This window comes from Coccinella septempunctata, chromosome 7 (assembly GCF_907165205.1).
Source record: "Coccinella septempunctata chromosome 7, icCocSept1.1, whole genome shotgun sequence".
Lineage (NCBI taxonomy): Eukaryota > Metazoa > Arthropoda > Insecta > Coleoptera > Coccinellidae > Coccinella > Coccinella septempunctata.
Window position 1 is genome coordinate 17,505,844 of NC_058195.1, and position 20,364 is coordinate 17,526,207.

A 20,364-nucleotide genomic window follows, 5' to 3' on the forward strand; every position below is an offset into this window, starting at 1 on the left:
GCGGAGAATGCCTATAGGAACAAGCTTGTGAAGTATCAGCCAACATTTTACCATATTAGCGAAGATAGGGGAGTTTATAGATTTAGCATTTTTTCATAAATCACCCTATATCTCCGAAACGAATACCCTTACGGAAAATTTGAAACCCAAATTCTCATTCAGTTTGAGGTCCTCTATCTCCACATTGTCCCTTACCAGTCACCCTGTATATGGGTATGGGTATCAAGCTATACAACCATCTGCCCAGTAGATTTAGATCAATAAATGGAGGGTTTTTCAAGAGAGAAGTCAAGTCCCTATTACTCAATTGGTGTATAGCCTCGAAGAATTTCTCTCTAATAACCTTTGTTGATTTTTATTAGAGATAATTATCTTTTAATATTTAGGTGCACATCAATTGCTTTCCTTTTTTTCTACGACTTGTTCTATACAATTATAAATTTTATAATTAAATAAAAATATAATTTAAATGAATCTGAGGATTAATAAACTATACTATAAATCCGTACTATCTGTGGTCACGTGACTCCAATATCCGTCAGCTCTCGGATCTTATTGCCGAACGCGGTAACTCTTAGGTTTCATAGACTAATGTTATTTATAATTCTCCTTCATTGAACTCTATGGGTTCTCATAGAGTTCAATGTTCTCCTTGCACTTTATCTATGCTTTTTGATTTAACCTCTTTAATTTAACCTCGAAAGTCGAACGTCTTGAACTTTCGTGCTAATGAAATGTTTATATTTAATAATGTATCATTAGATTGATGAATCTTTACCAAACTTGCTTTTTTGATCTTTGATGAGATCTACTGAAAGACAACATTACGAAAGATAATTGATTCTCTGGAATAATAGATGAAAGGTGGATAATGGTCAGTCTAAAGAAGTGCCGTGACAACATATTGTTCAATTCTGGAAAAAAACTTATTATTTTCAACGGGGACAATATCAAAACAGTGAATTTACCAGAACCCGCACACAATTTGGATAAACGAGGAGAAAAAAATGTCAAAGATATTAATGATTTCAACATATCGTGTTTTTCTGTTTCAAGAGACCATAAATTTATTGCTATATCCTTTGAGAATAAAGAGGTAATGATAATGAATGAATATTTTGAGCTCTTAAGAAAATTTGTGGTAGCTAGGACAACCAGTGCTATGAGCTTTACCTCTTCAAATTCATTAATAGTGGCCGATAAAACTGGTGATGTTTTCTTGTACGATTTAAAAGAGGATGCAATGACGCCAGTACTTATGCTTGGACATTTGAGTGTTGTTTTGGATGTAGCTTTGACAGATTGTGAAAAATATGTTATAACTTGTGATAGGGATGAAAAAATCAGAGTCTCCAAGTTTCCTAATTCATACAATATTCAAAGTTTTTGTCTTGGACATGAAAAATTTGTATTGTCTGTAAAGGTTCTGCAAAATAAATTAATTTCAGCATCAGGAGATGGCATGGTGAGGTTTTGGAATTATTTAGATGGTAAACAACTTGCTGTTTTGAATACTAATGATTATATCAATGACCACATCATTAACCAGTTCAAAGATGAAATGAATTCACAAGATGTAGAAGTATTTGCCTTACCTATAACTGATATGCAATGTTTTTCTACAGAAAATTACATTTATATAGGTATATCTTTATTTGGGTACCAGAAGCTATTATTGTTTTCTTTGAATCCTGTAAGTTTGAAGGTGAATTTCTGTAAACATGTTTATATTGGAGAGTCATTCTCTTTCTATTTAGATGATAATTTATTGTTTTTGACAAAAACTAACATATTGTGTCTGAAGTTGGAGAATGATAATTATAAAGGAGAAGTTCAAAATCTTATAGATATTGATGATGTACATGACTTGCATCTGAAAAGTGCATTTGATATAGGTCTCTTTTATAAAAAGAAATTCGATAATGTTGAGGAATATATTGAAAGAAAAAAAGCTCGTTTGAAATTAAAATGATAGACAGAATTTTGTATTATTTTCTTATCCCAAAATTATCGAATTTAAACTTGAAGCCTGTCATGAGTGGTCACCTTGTTAGATTAAAAAATTGCAAAATAAATTAAAAAACCGCTCCAAACCCAATTATTGCCAAAATTCGTTTTCCAGAAAAATGGCCAATGATCTCAACTGAATCGAAAAATTAAATTGAGCATAGCTCAATGCATTCCATGGACACATGTCTTTAATAGATCTACGGTCTATGATGCATAAATAACATTTTTCCGCAACCGGACACTTTTTCTTCGAGAAAGTAGCATTTTTTCAGCCTAGTCCGGAAAGTACGTACTTCCCGGACTAGCCCGGGAATAATCACGTCGTTGTTGTCATTGTAGATACCTATGACAATCTTGTTAAGAATGATTTTGATAAATGCAGTTGATCATTACCATAGCAACGAAATAACGGCTGACAGTTCATATGGAATTATAGTTGTCAAAAGTTTGCATATTTTTAGATCGCAATTCGCAATAAAATATGGAAAGCGGCAGCGATTTGTACAGGGTTGCTGAAAAAATATTGTACGCATCACTCCTGAAAATAGTTTTTTGGGACTTCCAGACTTCCTGGACCCGCCTACGGCTCGTCCTAAAATTTTGTGTATTCGTCTAAAAAAACCCTATTTTCCGTATTTTTCTTCTAAATTAATATTTTGTATTTCTGTTCCAAGGATTATTTTGAACGCAAATTACATTTATGATCTAGATCTAGAGTATGAAGGCTAAAAAATACTCTCCATAATGTAGATGACGAGACGCGAAAAGATTCTTTTTTGGTAATAATAAAATGAAAATTCATAAATTGACAATAAATTTCCCTTATTCCCTTATAATCTATATGGTCAATTTAAATCTTTAGTTAATCCTTTGAGTATAGAGTATTTTTTATTCTATGAGTTTAATCGATTTTTATTTGTTTGTATTGTTTCTACATATTGAAAATATCAAGTATGTACTGGATGTTTTCATTGTTGATGTATATTCATAGATAACATATATGTGTTTATCAACAATGTCTGATGGAACTTTTCTTGTCTCGATTTCTGGTCAATTGGAATACATCGACACTTTTGCAGAAGCTGGAAGTGATTGGTACTGTAAGTACGAATTTGTCACGGGTCCTGACTGGCAGTTAATCAATGGTATTGAAGCTGGACTTTCTCAGATTTGTAGCGTGAATAGTAATGGAGGAAAGGTTGTGCTAAATTTACCAATTGAATTTATGGTAAAATCAACTAATATCTACGGGTGTAAGTACCTTTTCTTTTAAAAAATTTATTTTATTTTTGATGACGTAGTCTGTATGTGCTAAATACATTATACTACAAAGTACACAGTTCCTTGGTCTTGGTCATTCTCTGTACTCAGTTTTGCTAGCTTGTTCCAGAGACAAGAGAAAAGAGAGACTGCCGAATAGATAGGCAACACGGGGGACACGTTTTTAGAATTAGGTTAAGAATTTTTGGAATCCCGTCGGAAATGGCGCTAGTGTTTGGTGGCCAGTTCAAGAACTAGTGGATGTGGATGAAAGAAATCTGTAATCTATGACAGAACTCAAGTCAGCTGATTTCCGTCATTCCGTCTGAGTTTGTTTTATTGTTTTGTTTAATGCAAAAAGTTAGAGTATTTCATGAGTATTTCGAGATTTTTGTTTATTCCCCGAAAAAGAAATTGTTTGCTTTCGAACACATGGTGAGTTTTTGTATATATTTCTATTTCTATAATCAATTAAAATTATGTATTGCTTGATTTTACAAAATTGCGAAATGTTATTCATTTTTTGGATACCAAAATATAGAATATTTTTTCAGATCCCATGCCCAGAAGAAACAAGAAAGACTCAAATGGCTTTCAAGTCTGGATGGCTTTAAACAATAAATGCCACACAAAAGTTGTAGGGACCAGGGATTCAAGTTTTTGAGAACTAGAAGTCTCAATCTAGGGGATCCTCCAGGAAATATGTTTGCTGCTTTTCGAACTGTTATTATTACATCATATAAAACTGCAATAATTTGATATTTGACCATTTCTAAATCTAACAAGAGTTATGAAAATGATGAGAATGGAATATTGTACCGCCATTTGGACATATTGCATCGATAACCCCTAAGTTGAAATTATTTTTAAAGTCGCATGTAACATTTTTCTGGTTTACATATGAAGAACATGTGGACTCGGTTGTTCATGATTAATTGGATTATGGTATGTATTTCTCTAATAATTGTAAAAAAGTATTACGATAATATACAATATGATATAACCACATAGAAATAAAGCCTGAATCCATCAAATTCAGTTATTCATGTATATCAAAGTTCAGTTTTTGTGTTTAGTTTGGCCCATATTATTTATCCATTCAACCCTTTAAAAGATCAGTTCCTTTATATAATGTATCCTGTACAATATTGTAATTATAATTGTTATTGTCAAATATTTCTATTATATATTCATTTCGGTTAAATTTCTGTATAATTCTTTCTATACAAATGTAATTTTCTAATATTTTCCTGAATATATATTTATTTCAGTTGATTTTCTATTTTATTACACTATTTCATGATTCGTCTAAAAATCTATAATTACCAAGTTCGAAAAATACACTCCATCGACTCTCTCTACTCTTATCGTTCTTTTAATCGAATCTTTCCCACTAAACTCGATAAAAAGAACAATAGGAGTAGAGAGAGGCGACGGAGTGTATTTTTCGAACTTGGTAAATATTATTTCAAAAACGAGGCCGTTATTTGAATTTCCCGCGCAAATTTTTTCGGATTAGTTTCTCCAGTAGCCAAGGGGGGCGCCACAAAACGTGTCGCCCATGAATAACACTGAATTGACTACTCTCCTCTTTCCCTTTCTCTATGGCTTGTTCCATAGAGTCTCTGGCTTGTTCCTTGTTCCTAGAAACGAATACAAATTCGTTCGTTTTGCACGACAGAGCACACCGCTCGTGGTCAACGGCTGCGTTTTATTTGCAATCCTGAGAGTTCAAGGACTACACCTTACACTTATACATTGAACTAAAGAAAGAAGTTCAATGCACTTATATTGGTGTTCTGTGGACTACACTACACAACTTATATTAGTGTTCTGTGCACTACACTACTACTACTACTACACATAGAGGGTCTTGTCTCTGCTACTACATTCTTTGACACTACACAACTACATTATATAATGTACACAAATATTTGTGTTCATGCAGTGGCACTACACTACACGCCGTCCTGCAAAACTCTACCCTCTATATGCAACACGAACGAAGTAACATTGTTAGTAGAGAGAATCATTGAACTGTCAAATTTTTTCTCTCGCAAAAGTATGGAGGGTACCCTCCATACACAGTTAAGCTAAGTTTTCACAATAAGCCTGTTTTGGTTCGATTTTACGATGGTTCCAGATCTGTTCAAAACAGTGTAGCAAATTTATTTATTCAGGATGAGGTCGTGCGTAGCTTTCCACAACATTGATTGCTTTGAAACAATTCTGAACATTCGGCATACTTTTAAACCTTTTTAGAATGCAAAAAAAATTTGACATTTCTCTTAAGCAGCCACCAGCCCACCATCGCAGTCCTTCGTGGTTGAAATTAGAGGGAAAATGAACAATAATATTTGCTTCTGGTTCAAAGACGGCGTATGGGATATTTTTTTTAAATTTAGTCTGCAGTTACGATAGTGTTGTTTGCTATTTTGCTAAATGTTTCGTACACCGCTTGCAAACGGTACCTGCAACACCTTTGACTATTCAATGTATGTTAAGACTCGATGTTACTACATAATATACTTTCGTTTAATTTTCAGGGCCTCAAGTAGTATTCAGTGTTTACAAAAATGTGACACTCGGAGGCTATGGACGATGTCATATTCCTTTGACTCCTGGTGTTCATTCTCTGAACATTGCCTTGTCCAAGCCATTAACATCGACTTTTTTTGGATCTATAGCTTCATTTTTTGGATATCAACCTGAATTGATACAACCTGAGATGCTTGCTACTACAGCAGGAAATCATTGTGAGTAGAGTAGAATGATGGTCTGAACTTTGAATTGATATTGAGATCGAGCTTTTCATTCAGTTCATTTATCAATCGCCAGCACTGGAGATTAGACTTCCCAACATACACTTGCGCGCTAAATTTAAATTTCGTCTAGTTTTCTTGATTTTCCTAGTTTTCCGGGCGAATTTTCTGAACTTTCCTTCCGTTAAACTTCAAACAAAGTATGAGGAAGATTTCAAATAAAAAATGAATAAAATCGGTTGAGTCGTTTTTACGTCAAGCCATGACTTCACAAAACAGTGCTCAATTTTTAATCATAAATAAGATTTCGCCTCTGAAACTTTTCTCTTCTCACAATATATACATCGCATTTTCGAGATATTCTGATTTTAAGATGAAAATCAGGAGAATCTTAATTGCAGATCGAACCTTAGACTTCTTCATGGAAATTTACAGGTAAAATGGCCAAAATTGCGTTAGAACCGGTCTTTCCTATCTACTCAATTTACAGGCATTTCTGACGAGTTCTGGGAAAGAGCTAAGAGGGAAATTTCTTCGTAGAAAATGCTCGAATTTTTTTGCGATTTTCTCACCCAAATTCGAAATAACTTAATGTTTTTTTTAAATATGCATATTCCGATTTTCTCAATTTCAGTACTACGGATGACTGCCACAGGTCAAGTGAAAGCAACAATCAATATCATAACACAAGGTTTCACAAGTTTAGGATATGATGCTGGACAGGCTCGATGAGTACGAATTATTTCTATAGAATTTGCAAATAAATGTGTGTTTGAAATAGATTTTCTTTCTGTATCAGTTTGTTCTTCCAGAATATGGATTGGAAATGAGGGTTGTTCCTCTGCAGATACAGCGTCTAATGTTGGTGACTAGATTTTTATAAAGTGTTAACTTTGTAATTTCTAGTTATAATTATGTATGCAGAAAATCTACAAATGAATAAATTGATGAATAAGAGAACCAAACACATTAGTCTCTAAAAATAACTGAAACTTTCATTTCCCTTGATATGTGTCATTAGCAGAAGAAAGCAAATTTATGACAGCCTCTTTGATCCAAAGTGTCCACTAAAGTTTTCTAGAGAACCAAATGAGATTTTTTTTCTAAAAATTTGTGGATCATAATGAATGAATGCCCTGAGATCTATCAAACTCAAGTATTTGGGACTCGGATAGGATTGCAGGTTGAGCCAAACTTTAATTTCAGGAGGGACATCCTATGTTGTATTAAGTTTTTTAATTCTCCACAGAATTTAAACGGATTATTTGAACTCCCCCATACCAAAACTTCAAAACTCTAGAGATATCAATTCTAACCTAAAATCAGACACAGACTTACAATCAAAACTGTTTAATTCGTGAGAAACTATCGTTGATACTCGTTAATTTAAAAACCGAATAAGAGAAATTAAATATTAATGACTCTAGACAACTTCTGAACACGGTTCAAAAGCAAATCGCCTTGCTTAACAACAGCATTGAATTGTGCATTTTTCAAGTCAGGTCTGTTAGTTTCCACTATTCCACCCACTCTGTCAATCTTACAATGAAGTCTATCGGCAGCAATAAACGTAGATAACTCCCTGCAAAATATAAAAAAATAATTCATCATCTAACACAAGATTTTACAATTACTTACTGGTCAATAAACGCAACAGATACTCCAAATGCTTCAGCCATGTACTGTAGAGTCAAGGATCTGTAGGACTCCAATAACTGTGTGTATGCAAGAATTCTCATTTCTCTGACATAAAAACGATAATGAGCATTCATAAAGTAGTCAAGTCGGAGAACCTCTTCAACCCTCGCTACAAAAATCATATATAAGTACAAATAGGAGAAATGTTTGGATGTTAACATACCTAAATTGGTGAAGAACTCGGAGTATTGACAATTGTACAGAGAAAACAGATATTCTTTAACAAAAGGTTCAGAATGTAACACTTCCAAGATTTCAGAGCCTTTGATTACCTAGAATTGATCAAGTCTTGATATGAACTCATATTTGTCAATATCAGATCAGAAAGTTAGAATATAAATATTTACCTTATCTCTCAATTGATTCCTTGGCAAACTTATGATAGAGGTATACACAGCATACCTCACGAACTGCTTATAATCCATAAGTTCATAGGAAGTGAATGTGCTGACAGTGTCCAGGAAAAGTGTAGCTGCAGTTTTGAAATCCCTAACTGCCATACAATAAGCACCTTGGTACACTTTCAATCTGTTTCTCCTATCCCAATCGCCACCTTCTTCAATCAACCTAAAATTTTTCAGATCAACACTGAGAAAATTTCCGAATTACCTGCTACTCATACGTTTTTGCTTGATCTATATTCCTGGTGATTAATTCATGATCCATAAAAAACAGTCCAAGACGTATCAGGTGGAATATTATGTCAAGTCTTTGACCTAGAGATACGGTCTTATCATATGTTTTTCGGAAAGCTGATACAGCATTTTCCTTGTCACCAATACGACTAAAATATTCCGCTTTCTTGAGGTAAGCCTCTCTTACCTCCATCTCACCTAGATTTTTTTCAGCGTCTTCAATTGCTTCATCCAATTTCTTAATTTGTTCAGCATTCTTTGTTTTCATCGTGGTCAATAACTTAGCATCTTTTTTCCAATTGGAATCTTTACAGATAAATTCATAAAAAGGAGCCATATCTGGGAAGCACATACACTCATTAGATCGATCCTTATTCTCAGCACAACGATTTCTTACCATTTTCCTGTATAGCTTTCAAAAGTTCAGTCTTGACATTTTCTATTTCTTTGTAATCGGGTATTGTGAGGAGAAATTTGTATCTAGCCAGGTCTAAGTCAGGGTTCTTTTCCAACCCTTGATCTTCCAAGTTTTCGATAGGCATTTTGACTGTGTTTGTTCTTAAATTTCAAAGTAAAAACGAGAATACCTTCTAATGTTCGAATGACTTGACAAACTTGATAAGTCTATGGTCGTCATTGATCACGAAAACAGAAAACATCGAATCGAGTTTAAGTTATGTTTTGTGAATGTTGCTGTGTTCCAGAATGTTTTCTGGTGTTTAGAACTACCGCATATACATATATTAGTAGTTCTTATGTTATGGGGCAAAAGTAAAAAATGTGCTTGTCAGTCAGAGCGACAACCGGACCGGACAACGGTTGTTCAATATTCAATCATTCATCCTATTGCCCTATTAAAAAATTCAGCAACATTAGAGGTGAACGTTGCCAGATCTACTTAAAATGCGGAAGTTTGATGATGCCTGCTGAAATGTCTTGAAAGCAGTTTGCAATAGGAAATACTCCTTCTGACGAAAATGATTAATTTTTTATGAAATATCTTTGAAACAACACATTTTGAAATAACCATTTCAACCGTTTTCCAAAAAAATTATTTTAAGCACTTAAAAATGAAAAATAAAAATAGGTATTTAAAGTTTAAAGCATTTTATGAGAATTGCTCAAGCTGGCAACATCGACTGAAATATGCCTTGATAATAAAGGACAACAAATGTATTATCTTGATCAAAGATTATAGAGTAGAGTAGAGTAGAGTACTCTATAATGTTTGATGAGATAGACAAAGATGGGGCTGTCTATGAAGTCTGTGACGAACGATGAAGGTCGTAAAATTTTATGGGATTTTTATGGCCGGTTGCAGTTGAAGCTCACCAGTAAGTAGGCGCCTGTAGATCAACAGCTGTTATTTTATAAACAAGCTGATGGGACATTGCTCTTTTCATTGTCTTGTAAGCGCTGTTGCCAGATCGCAAACTCCGCACAAAGCGATTTAAATTTTAAAACCCCATATTTGAAGGATGATTTTGAATAATTTCCGTGGTGAATTTGAAAAAATCATGAATGAAACTCATAATTATGCAGTTTAAACTTGCATATGCAGTGATAACCCATAGAAAAATGAGTTTTTCTCGGAACTAGAGTTGCCACGTTATGGAAAATACAGAGGTTTTAAGATTTTTTAACTTATGAAATATTCAAGAGTGGTTCACTATTTTTAACGTAGTTACTTTTTCAAATTCACAGGCCTTTGGAATTGTCTAACAGAACAGAGTTCTGAGGTGGATAATAAGTAATTTCAATAAACCACAGTTTTTGATGTTTTATTCGTTTATTCTGGACATCTGAAAAGGATTCTTAAAAATATTTCGTTATAGGTTCTAAATTGATCCCTCTATTTGATGCATGAGTTCGAAGCGAAACAAAATAACAGGCTCTATGGCTATTTACACATTGGACACAAATACAACATTGTTGAATATAAATTTATAATTGAAAAATATTGAAAATGTGGCATCAATACATTATCAGCTTTCACGATTTCACTTCAGTGCATAAATTTTTTGAAGGACGTAAGCAAAATTTGACATTAGGTTTATATTATTTTTTGGTTCAAGTAGTAGATTTGGGTTGGTTTTAGGCCGTAATCTATACTTATGGTTTTTATTGGTTGTGAATGAGTTTATAGATTCTCCAACACGATCAAATTGGACTTATTACGTGTCAACGGGGTCTATCAGGAATGATGAATGATGAATTTGCAGTTTTTTTCTGAGAACATCAGTTCTCAATGATCGTTTCCTTCATAGAGTTTCATGAAGAAATATCGACGTCATATATCTTATCATAATAGTTTTTGCTTTGTGCTCATCACGAAACAGTCATTCTCAGTTCTGGTATAATTTAAAAATAGGTAATTATGAAGAAAAGTTATTTGAAACACAGACTGAACAGTTGACAGGTAAGTGCCTATTCACAATAATGAACGTAAGACGTAAAGCTGAATAAACGCAATGTTGTCGCAATTTGTGAAGTGTTCACAATGCAAACATTGCAAACGTAACTTGAACGTAACATCTCCTTATGAACTGTCAAAAATTTTTAGGATAAGTAAAAATTCAGTCTTTTCACTTTCAGATAGTGTTATTCATCGAATAAATCTGTCATTGAAACTCGTCAATAAAATTTTATTTGTCATAGATCGAATGTCGGTACGTCATTATTGGTTGAATTTTTAAGATTCTGAATGTATGGTTATTTTTTGTGTGATTTTCACGGAATATTTGCTTTCTAGTTGGAATTATAACAATTTCTACAATGGGGTCTCTTATTTTACATTAATCAGTGAAAAGTAGTATACGGTGTTTTCACAGAATTGTTATTCGTCAAATAACTTCATCTGAAAGCACCGAAATAAGGTATCCTTCAGATAGGAAATTATTCGACAGATACTTATTGACAGTGAATAAAATTTATTCGAAGGTGAAAGTACCGGGCCTTAATCGAATAACAGTCAACTGTTCTTTCAAATATTTGATTTATCACTATAGTCGATTTCAAGCGAGTAACCCGTCGTTGGTTATCATTTTACTATTTTACACCATTTTTATTCAAGTGCTTTTGGTCATTGTTGGTTATAATCACATGACGTCATGAACTAACCCTTCAAGGTCTCAGTTTTTACCGCAGATGACCGCAGGTTACCATCAGTAATTCTAAAAGAAGTCTTTTAGAGTTCACTGATTACCTTACTCGAGAGCTTCTGGTTATTGAAGTGAGGTTAGAAGTTGTTAAGGGCTACAAGGGCTACCAAGGGCAAAACCCCTAATAACCACAGTAATTACCGGTTATTCGCTTGAAATCACTTGATATTGCCCTTATCCCTCTATGGGCCGAATTTTTGTTTTCAATCCAGAAAAATTTGGGGAAACGAAAATCAGCTATTACAAATCTATATGCGAATGAAAAGGGTTTCCGTTTAAACAAAAGTTTCGTTTTAGTAGCGTTTGAGTTACGGATGAGTTACGACGTTACGACGCTCGTAAACGAAAAAATTATTATGTTTCGCATTGTGAACACTTCACGTAAGACCCTTTATTTCAACTTTGCGTTTTACGTTGAAATTGCGTTCGAATGGCGGCTAAAGTTCATTCTTAATGGGCACTAACAGTTTTATTCATAGAATGAAAGATTGTATTGTCAAATTCTATGTATGATCTTGTATCGCTTTCCTCGAATATGATTCAATTCTGTAGTTGAGTGGATGTTTCAAAATAATATTGCAAATAGGTACTGAAAGAAGGCATTATCGGTATTAACCTCAGATCAATAAATGTTTTTTATTGATCTGAGGTATTAACCATAGACAAAGAGAAATGGACTGGGAAATACTAGCATGAAATTTTCTATTTTATAGAAAGAGAGAAATGATCGCTGGGCCAATACCGGTCTACCTGTCTCTTTTCTGTTGACATAGAGGAGAGTGCGGACCAATCAAAATTCTAGAACTGCTAGAACATAGACCTAGAGACTATATGTCTATGTCTATGTCTATGTGCTAGAACAACTAGCAGGACCGATGTCACATAATTTTATACTATATTTATAGTTCTATGCCCGATGTTCAGTTTATCTCTTTCCATAGATGTCTCTGTCTCTTTCACAATTAGACCGTATTTCAAGATAGAAAGGGAAAGCACAGTCCATGTCTCTATGTCTATGGCATTAACTTGACTGATTTAACACGATCACCAACTTGCAAGTTCGTTTTCCTAGCTTAAACTTGGACAACAAACGAACCTGCAGGTTAGGGATGATGTCAACCTGAGTAAGTTTCCGAAAATGACTTAACAAATCAGTGAAAAACACATTTTTATCTGAATTCTAGACAGTTCAGGGTTATTAGTCTCTAAAGGTATCAATAGCAACAAGACTACAAGACATTTTCCTTCGATTATAGTTATTTCCATTTCAGATCCATGACAGAGGAAATATTCAAGTGTCTTGTAGAATATAGGCACATCTAAGAAAAGGCAGGTTGATATGGATATTCCTAGGGGAATTAAAAAGTGCTTCGGCTCTACAGTAGATCGTAAGTTATATCGTACAAACACTTAATATAGTACTAATTGACATATCATTCAGTTTCAAATCGAGTTTATCAAAATTCAGTTTGTGCAATCAATGAAAGTCAAAAATACAGTGACTTTAACAAGACAGTGGCAACAATAGGTAATACTTCTTCTGACGAAAATGATGTATTTTTATGAAATATCTTTGAAACGTCACATTTTGAAATAACCATTTCAACCATTTCCCAAAAGAAATTATTTTAAGCACTTAATAATGAAAAATAAAAATGGGTATTTAAAATTTAAAGCGTTTCATGTGGATTGCACAAGTTGGCAACATCGACTGAAATATGCCTTGATAATAAAGGACAACAAATACATTATCTTGATGAGATAGACAAAGATTTTATGGCCGGTTGCAGTTGAAGCTCGCCAGTAAGTAGCATAGGTAAGTAGGCGCCTATAGATCAACAGCTGTTATTTTATAAACAAGCTGATCGGACATTGTTCTTTTCATTGTCTTGTATGCGCTGTTACCAAATCGTAAACTCCGCACAAAGCGATTTGAATTTTAAAACCCCGTATTTGAAGGATGATTTTGAATAGTTTCCGCGATGAATTTGTAAAAATCATGAATGAAACTCATAATTATTCAGTTTAAACCTGCATACGCAGTGATAACCCAAATTGAGGAGAATTCCCCATTGTGGTCTCGTTTTCCATCATTATTGCGATAACATGGGCAACATGGCGGATTTGGTCACGTGACGTGACCCAATCCGCATTCCGGACAGTTAACTCTTGAAGAAGTTCTTTTAGAGTTCACTGATTCCGGATTACAGATCACAGCATTGTAATTTGGGCTTCTAAGCCGCCATATTCTTGCAAAATTTCCAATTGTCGCCACTGTCTAGTTTAGATCACTGTAGTCAAAAATACAGTGACTATATATATATACTACTACTATATATATATGCTATATATACTATATATACTATATATACTATATATATTTATATAGTGACTGTAGTCGAAAATTCTTTACTACGCCATCTATGGATTGTTTTATAAATGCAAAATGATTATTTCTATTGGTTCATCAATTCCCCAAGAGTTTTATCGTTTTTCTCAACTTTTTCGCTTTTTTCAGGAAATCTACGTTTTTTACAGTCAGGTTTCGAAAACAAATGTATTTCATCATCTCTCTGTACAGAAATGAGATACTATACGGTTGTTAATATAACAATAATTCAGTCTGATAGGACCAACGATTTGAATGATTTCCCTTCGAAAATACCAGTATTAAAAGAACTACTCTTAGATCTATATCGAGGTTTCTCTATGTTCACATCACAAAGTCTCGTCGATGTCCAAACGACACTCGCGATGAACATCCTTATCGTCCATTATACTGTTCTGTTTGTGCAGTCGACAGAAATTTGTATGATCTTCAACGATCTGGTCCGCGTTCGTTTGCTCTTCTTCTTCCAGTTCGTCATCCTCTTCTGCCTCGAAGAATGCCTCATCGGGCAGAATCTGATGTCACAGATTTATCGAGTCTCCATTCGTTGAACCCTCTAGAGGCCAGTCGCTGTCTGTGGTCGACTCGTGCGAGGATGTGTTCGATGATTCGTTTTCCACCTGCACGAACATGGGATTATTTAATTTTAGACAATTGAGGCTTACATAGAACTTTATTACGGATTTTGTGGAACATACCTCTACGGTGGTGTGCACAGAGTTCAGGTGTGCCGGTTTGAGTGTTGGTCAGGCCACTGTCATCACCAGAGAGTCTGGGTCGGGCGACCAGCAGTTGTCCGACAGCCAGCATCCTATGACGACAGTTACCAGGCCTATGAATAGTGCCAGCATTATGTAGACTTCCGCTTTGCCTGCAAAATTGGAAGATTCAGGGATTATAAATTATAATGGGCTACTTGTGAGAATTATTAATCATGGAAGCGTATAACAGGGATCAGTCTTAATTGGTTTTCAACGTATACTCAAATGATGAGCTTATTATGGATAGTGTAGACTGTAGACCTTTCTCAGAAGTCAGTGTCAATAATTGTAAAAAGAAACCTTGTTAAGTAAGCCTGTATAGCGGCTTATTACGTCTATTGTGCTTTTCAACTACCGTTCACTAGAACTGCCACACTAATTGTAACTAGCTTAGGGTAGAACTTAGAACATAGATACATGGAATGGACAATAAACATTTCGAAGACTGGAGTGAGATAGTTGCTTAGTGTCGCCAATCACAATTGAGACAATTGACTCGGGCATCATTGTCATATCAATCTTCAACGCAAAAAGATAGGAAAGTATATTAATTTATCCATGTAACGCCATTGACTTAGTGTCACGCTACACCTCTTTGGCTAAGCAGATAAACATCGTGTATGTGTGTAGTGTGTACTACAAAACATTCATTTGTAGCACTGAATGTCTATTCCATGTATCTATGTTCTAAGGACTAGAACTCATAGATGTATAATACTAATATTGGTATTATAGGTCCATGGTAGAACTACAACGCAGTTTGAATAAAGATTAATTAATAATTGATTTGAACCTATCGATTACTTTATCAAGGAGGAGTTAATCTTTGTATATATCGACCAACGACAAACCGAAATGGATCTCTAAAAGAGGCAAATGTTCTATTTCATGTTCTATTTTACAAATTACAAGTGAGAATATGAATCTTCTATCCTATAAGTCATTCGGTGAAATATCATAACGTTTACAGCTACTCGCGTGGCCTATAAAATCCCGCCATCTCATCGCCGTGAACTTTTTCAATTAACCCCGTACACATGAAATTTACAACGCCCAAAACTTCGGCAAACATTAAACAACGCTCGGGAGCTTTTTGCATATCGCGCTCCAGTTTTCATGTTGTGTACGTTTATAAATAAAGCATTCCGCGAACGAAAATTGAATGCTTAACTGTTGTAAACTCAACAAATCCTTCGTTATTACTCCTAAATTAACGAGGACCTTAATCGTAGAGTTTGTACCAGTATTCGTCCATATCGGTCTGTAAACTGGAAATTTTTGAATGAAGCAAATCTAGGTTATCACTTTTCCGTGATGAAACCTACCTGAAACAAGTTTCTACCAGCCAGTCTACAGAACAAAAAATCCACCACAGTTCTAAGTTAGTAATCATAACCATCTAAGGTAAGTGATCTTTGGACAATATTAGATGGTATAGATAGGTAGGTATTATAATTTTTCATAACTATGGTGGACATAACAAACATGGCGTCCTGTAAAAGTTGGAGGCACAGAAAACTAATTACAGGGCCATAACCACAGAACACTAATACCACATTCGGTGCAGTTTTTCATAGAAAATAGTTCAAATTGTTCTTCGGCATACTACGCTGAAAAGTGTTACTGTGATAAAATACAGTAAAGTAAATATATCTGATACGACTTGGATTTAACCGACTGGAAGAACTGTAAGGGTATCAAGAAGAAGGTGTTCCCCTGTTCTCGAATAACCCCACTAGGAAACGACTTCATTCATAACGAATTCAACAAGTTGGATGTCGATGGCGGTAATTCATTTTTATGGGCTCAAGTTATGGCCTAAACGTGGACGTGGGCGCCTTAACGGCCGTTCCAAATCTACGAAAAACACGGTATAATATCGGTGAAATTCAATAAAAGAGCTTCGATTTAGTTTTTCTCCTCACATTCGCGGTATGGCCCATCATCTCTTATTGAAAAGGTCGAAGTTTTATGGTCTCCGTAGATTTCTAGATTTCTCTATGGTTGATCATGATTACGGGGTGATAGCAGAGACTCTGGTGATAGTATGGAGTTGTTACCGTGGAATGAGTTGCTGCTACATCCTAATTTTCATCCTCGAGGATCCATTCTGTGAGCACATTAATGATCTCGCCTTAACAGGGAGGCAAGAATTAATTCAGATGCATACTACCCGCTTATATGAATAAAAATATTGAATTTAGCCACATCTATAGACGGCTGTGATTGAGCTAACCAATTTGCCATCGCCAGGTCCACTAGATGGAGAACGTTCCACCGAAAAAAAGCAAAAAATGCTGACCATGGGTTCGGTCTCATTTGACCTTGTCAGAGAAGCACAGCTTCTCTTCGATGGAAAAACATTTTGAATTGATGGACTTTTATTGCATACTGGCTGACGCTATTGGGTATTATCAAATGTGAAAACTACTCATATTTTTTTTTGCCCTGAGGTTTTTTCTACTTCTATAAGTTTGTCATGATTATGTCGGAGTTTGTATTTATACATGAATAAAAGAATTTTCAGTCTTGAAACAGATCCAAACATTCCAAACGTAGGATCAAAACGTCGACTATTCAAAAAGGACTACTCTGTTATCTGTGAAAAAGGATTAGTTTGATTCGCCCAGTCCTCAAGCCACTAACCAATTATTCTATAGTCCATTCAAGAATGATTGACATCTCGGTTGGCTGTGGAAAATCGAATTTAAGTTGGTGATAGCCCATAAGTTAAGATTTTGTGTTGCAGAATTATGGTTGGTATTGTTAATGAACAGTGATCTATAGACCTTTTTTATGTGAATCTATGCACTGACCGAAGATAATTTGCATTTTGTACACTGCATCCCATTTTGGGTGAGACAGCCGGGTTTCTCGTCGGTTATTCAAGATAGAGCCTTACGGTTTTCACGTTCCTGTCCTACTTTTTTGTGAAACCCAAGTTGGCCTAATCAGATTTTGCATAACTGTTTCCGTTTATGAGATACAGGGCAATTTTGGAAATTGATACTTTTCGGACATTTCCTTTATCTCCGAAGTTATTAGAAATAATGCTTTAATGCTGAGCTAAAAACTACGTCTGATACAGAATTCTGCGTAGAATCCAGGGACGTACTCAATTTTTTTTCGAAGTATGATTTTGAAGATACGACACAAACCTATATTTTTTTCAATGCAACACCCTGAATTTTATTACTTCGTTGAATTCTTTATTTTTTTCCCTTCAAAATTATGTATAATATTATACAGGTATGATGTTCAGAAATGCTAAAAAACACTAAAACATCACATAATGATGATTTTCTGTTAGTGGGCCATGAATTTCCCAAGTTTCAAGCTGAGAATTATTACTTTTCATTATTAAAAGTAATAGGTCATGGTTGATAAAAACATCCTTTTTGTTATTATGGCTATTATGCATTTGGCAGCATTGTTTTATCAAGTAGGCATTGGAGAGAAAAAAACAAACCTGATCATCGCTATGAATTATTATTGTCTATCAGAGACAACAGTCCCGAAGAACTTCATGCATCAACAGAGGCAGCTTTCCAGGATTTACAAAACCGCCCTTATTTAATATTAAATGCACTCAGCCGTATATTGAAAAGGTTTGTCAATTATATTATGTATTAGGGAAAATGGACAGCACTTTGAACAGTTTAATTAGTAAGATATTATGTAATGGTGAAAATTTGTATCAATGATAAATAAATATTTTATTGGGTATTCCTTCTATATCTAATTTGTATTATAATTTCATCTAGGTAGGTACCTACATTTTGTTTCTCGTGTTAGTGATGAGTGTATTATCTTTGTTCGTTTGCTATCCTATAAGTAAAAATCACAAATGAAAATTATCCAAATGATTCATCTTTTATATGGGACATCCATGGCCCACTAACAAAAATCATCATTATGTGATGTTTTAGTGTTTTTTAGCATTTGTCAACATCATACCCATATAATACTATACGTCATTTTGAAGGGAAAAAATAACAAATTCAACGAAGTGATAAAATACAGGGTGTTCCATTGAAAAAAATATAGGTTCGTGTCGTATCTTCAAAATCATACCTCAAAAAAATATTGAGTACGCCCCTGGATTTTACGCAGAATTCTTTATCAGACGTAGTGTTTAGCTCAGCATTATTTCTAATAACTTCGGAGATAAAGGAAGGGTCCGAAAGTCTCAATTTCCAAAATCGCCCTATATATATATATATTCTTTTGAATGTCAGCAATACATTTTTAGTTATCAAACAATATAGCATATGTATGAGTTTTAGCCAAGGTTAGTGTAACGGGGTACCGTACAATTTAGAGTATGATACAAGAGCTTAGGGAAAAACCTCAGTAAAAAAACCCTGTCTCCCCGTGAGAAGTGTAGTGATGATAAATTTGTTTACAGAATAAGCTTTAAATACTGAAGGGCTTCCTTTCCATTGACATAAAAGTTTCTTTATCCTCTTTCCATTTCGAAATAATATCTGAAACAAATAAACAGAGCCCTGTATCTCATAAACGGAAACAGTTATGCAAAATCTGATTAGGACAACTTAAGTTCCACAGAAAAGTGGGACAGGAACGTAAAAACCTCTATCTTAAATAGCAGCCTGAAACCTGGCTGTCTCACCCAAAATGGGATGCACAAAGATTATAGAGTAGTCTATAAACTAGTCTATAATCTTTGGGGATGCACTGTACTGTGTTCATGTTCTTAATTTAATCCAACAAATTTTAAATACCTATAATTATTGTGTCAACTTTGAATGCTTGTTCACTCTGAATTTGAATATTTCCTTCTTTTAAATACTTTTCTAGGTTGGTTTTATATATTCTAGTTCTGTGTTTGAAACTGCAGAAATTATTGAAGATGTTTTATGACCAGAAATTAAGCTGCATCTGGACTTTCAAGACCCACTGGGATGTCAATCTTTCTTGGACTATAATTTCAAAGTACAATTGTATTGCTTTGACATATGAGATCAGAGTAATATCCTAAGGTGAAAACTCGTTTGCTTCATTATTGTAGAAACTGAAGAAATGGCAGATGTAGAGCTGATTTCGAGAGGGCATATTTTGCAACGGATCCGGGAGTGATATGCCAGGGGTATTTCTCACGGCTGAAATCTCCCAAAATCACTACAGACTGCTGTTCTGTTTTTTGCTCGTTCTCCGTTTCAATCCCTTATTAGGTTATGTCAGCGTGAACTCTCGATTTATAGCTTTATCGATCTTGGCAGTGACGTGTCATAACTGAATATTAAGGTTGAAAAATGAGCAATGTAATCTGATTAAGTAGCTCTTCAATCATTAAAAGTTCCAAATTACTCCGCGCTGCTCATTTAATAACTGTGAAGCGAGATATGAAAATGAAGGTAGAAGGGACTCTGCACGTTCAATGAGTATTATTTTTTTCATAAAAAAATTTAATCCAACGACGTGGTCCCCCTAAGTCGTATGTAGACCCTGTCTTTATGATTACGCAAGGAAATAATTAGGAAATCTGAAATTCTATGATTCTGGAGTAGTTATTTAGCGCCATAGAGAAAGGCGTCTTCTTGTCTTGTCTTGTCTTCTTGTCTCTGTTTAGGGCCAACAGTTTTGCCACTGATTATCTTTTCGGCTTATTCTGGTATAATGGTTAGAAGACACGCATGATTATGTGTTCAGTTTATGTTATAAAAA

The 20,364-nt window shown here is 34.6% G+C and overlaps 4 protein-coding genes across 6 annotated transcripts in view; 2 read left to right on the plus strand and 2 right to left on the minus strand.

The window, feature by feature from the left end:
• Nucleotides 1-676: 676 nt before the first annotated feature.
• On the plus strand, nt 677-1,981 carry LOC123316600 (tRNA (guanine-N(7)-)-methyltransferase non-catalytic subunit wuho). Its single transcript, XM_044902764.1, has one exon. It carries the CDS (start codon nt 872-874, stop codon nt 1,970-1,972), a length of 1,101 nt encoding a protein of 366 aa, XP_044758699.1. The 5' UTR covers nt 677-871; the 3' UTR covers nt 1,973-1,981.
• An 866-nt stretch (nt 1,982-2,847) lies between these two features.
• LOC123316930 (B9 domain-containing protein 1-like) lies at nt 2,848-6,999 on the plus strand. Of its 3 annotated transcripts, XM_044903248.1 has the most exons (5): nt 2,848-3,110; nt 3,165-3,263; nt 5,817-6,026; nt 6,667-6,764; nt 6,845-6,999. In XM_044903248.1, the coding sequence occupies exons 1-4, from the start codon at nt 3,011-3,013 to the stop codon at nt 6,762-6,764; spliced, it is 507 nt and encodes a 168-aa protein (XP_044759183.1). In that variant the 5' UTR covers nt 2,848-3,010; the 3' UTR covers nt 6,845-6,999. The 3 variants fall into 3 exon arrangements, with proteins under 3 accessions (XP_044759183.1, XP_044759182.1, XP_044759181.1); XM_044903246.1 differs by having other exon boundaries at nt 2,855-3,263; XM_044903247.1 differs by lacking the exon at nt 6,845-6,999 and having other exon boundaries at nt 2,854-3,263; nt 6,667-6,827.
• A 367-nt stretch (nt 7,000-7,366) lies between these two features.
• Nucleotides 7,367-9,008, minus strand: LOC123316602 (26S proteasome non-ATPase regulatory subunit 6). Its single transcript, XM_044902766.1, has 6 exons — nt 8,763-9,008; nt 8,353-8,704; nt 8,078-8,297; nt 7,894-8,002; nt 7,671-7,839; nt 7,367-7,614 (listed from the first exon to the last, which is right to left on the minus strand). Exons 1-6 carry the CDS (start codon nt 8,905-8,907, stop codon nt 7,440-7,442), a joined length of 1,170 nt encoding a protein of 389 aa, XP_044758701.1. The 5' UTR covers nt 8,908-9,008; the 3' UTR covers nt 7,367-7,439.
• A 4,892-nt stretch (nt 9,009-13,900) lies between these two features.
• LOC123317949 overlaps nt 13,901-20,364 on the minus strand; it is a 135,817-nt gene continuing 129,353 nt past the window's right edge. Inside the window, exons 4-5 of the mRNA XM_044904586.1 lie at nt 14,614-14,786; nt 13,901-14,535 (exon numbers count right to left, since the gene is read on the minus strand). Coding sequence (XP_044760521.1) covers nt 14,417-14,535; nt 14,614-14,786 — 292 coding nt within the window. The 3' untranslated portion in view covers nt 13,901-14,416. The remainder of the gene's footprint in view (nt 14,536-14,613; nt 14,787-20,364) is intronic.

What these genes read in the sequence shown, in the direction of transcription:
- LOC123316930 (XM_044903247.1), top strand. Translation starts at nt 3,011, where the DNA reads ATGTGTTTATCAACAATGTCTGATGGAACTTTTCTTGTCTCGATTTCT. An exon ending in ATCAACTAATATCTACGGGT is followed by an intron (nt 3,264 to 5,816) that starts GTAAGTACCTTT and finishes TTTAATTTTCAG; the next exon opens with GGCCTCAAGTAGTATTCAGT. An exon ending in TACTACAGCAGGAAATCATT is followed by an intron (nt 6,027 to 6,666) that starts GTGAGTAGAGTA and finishes TCTCAATTTCAG; the next exon opens with TACTACGGATGACTGCCACA.
- LOC123316600 (XM_044902764.1), top strand. Translation starts at nt 872, where the DNA reads ATGGTCAGTCTAAAGAAGTGCCGTGACAACATATTGTTCAATTCTGGA.
- LOC123316602 (XM_044902766.1), bottom strand. Translation starts at nt 8,907, where the DNA reads ATGCCTATCGAAAACTTGGAAGATCAAGGGTTGGAAAAGAACCCTGAC. An exon ending in GGAATCAATTGAGAGATAAG is followed by an intron (nt 8,003 to 8,077) that starts GTAAATATTTAT and finishes GATCAATTCTAG; the next exon opens with GTAATCAAAGGCTCTGAAAT. An exon ending in CGAGTTCTTCACCAATTTAG is followed by an intron (nt 7,840 to 7,893) that starts GTATGTTAACAT and finishes TGATTTTTGTAG; the next exon opens with CGAGGGTTGAAGAGGTTCTC.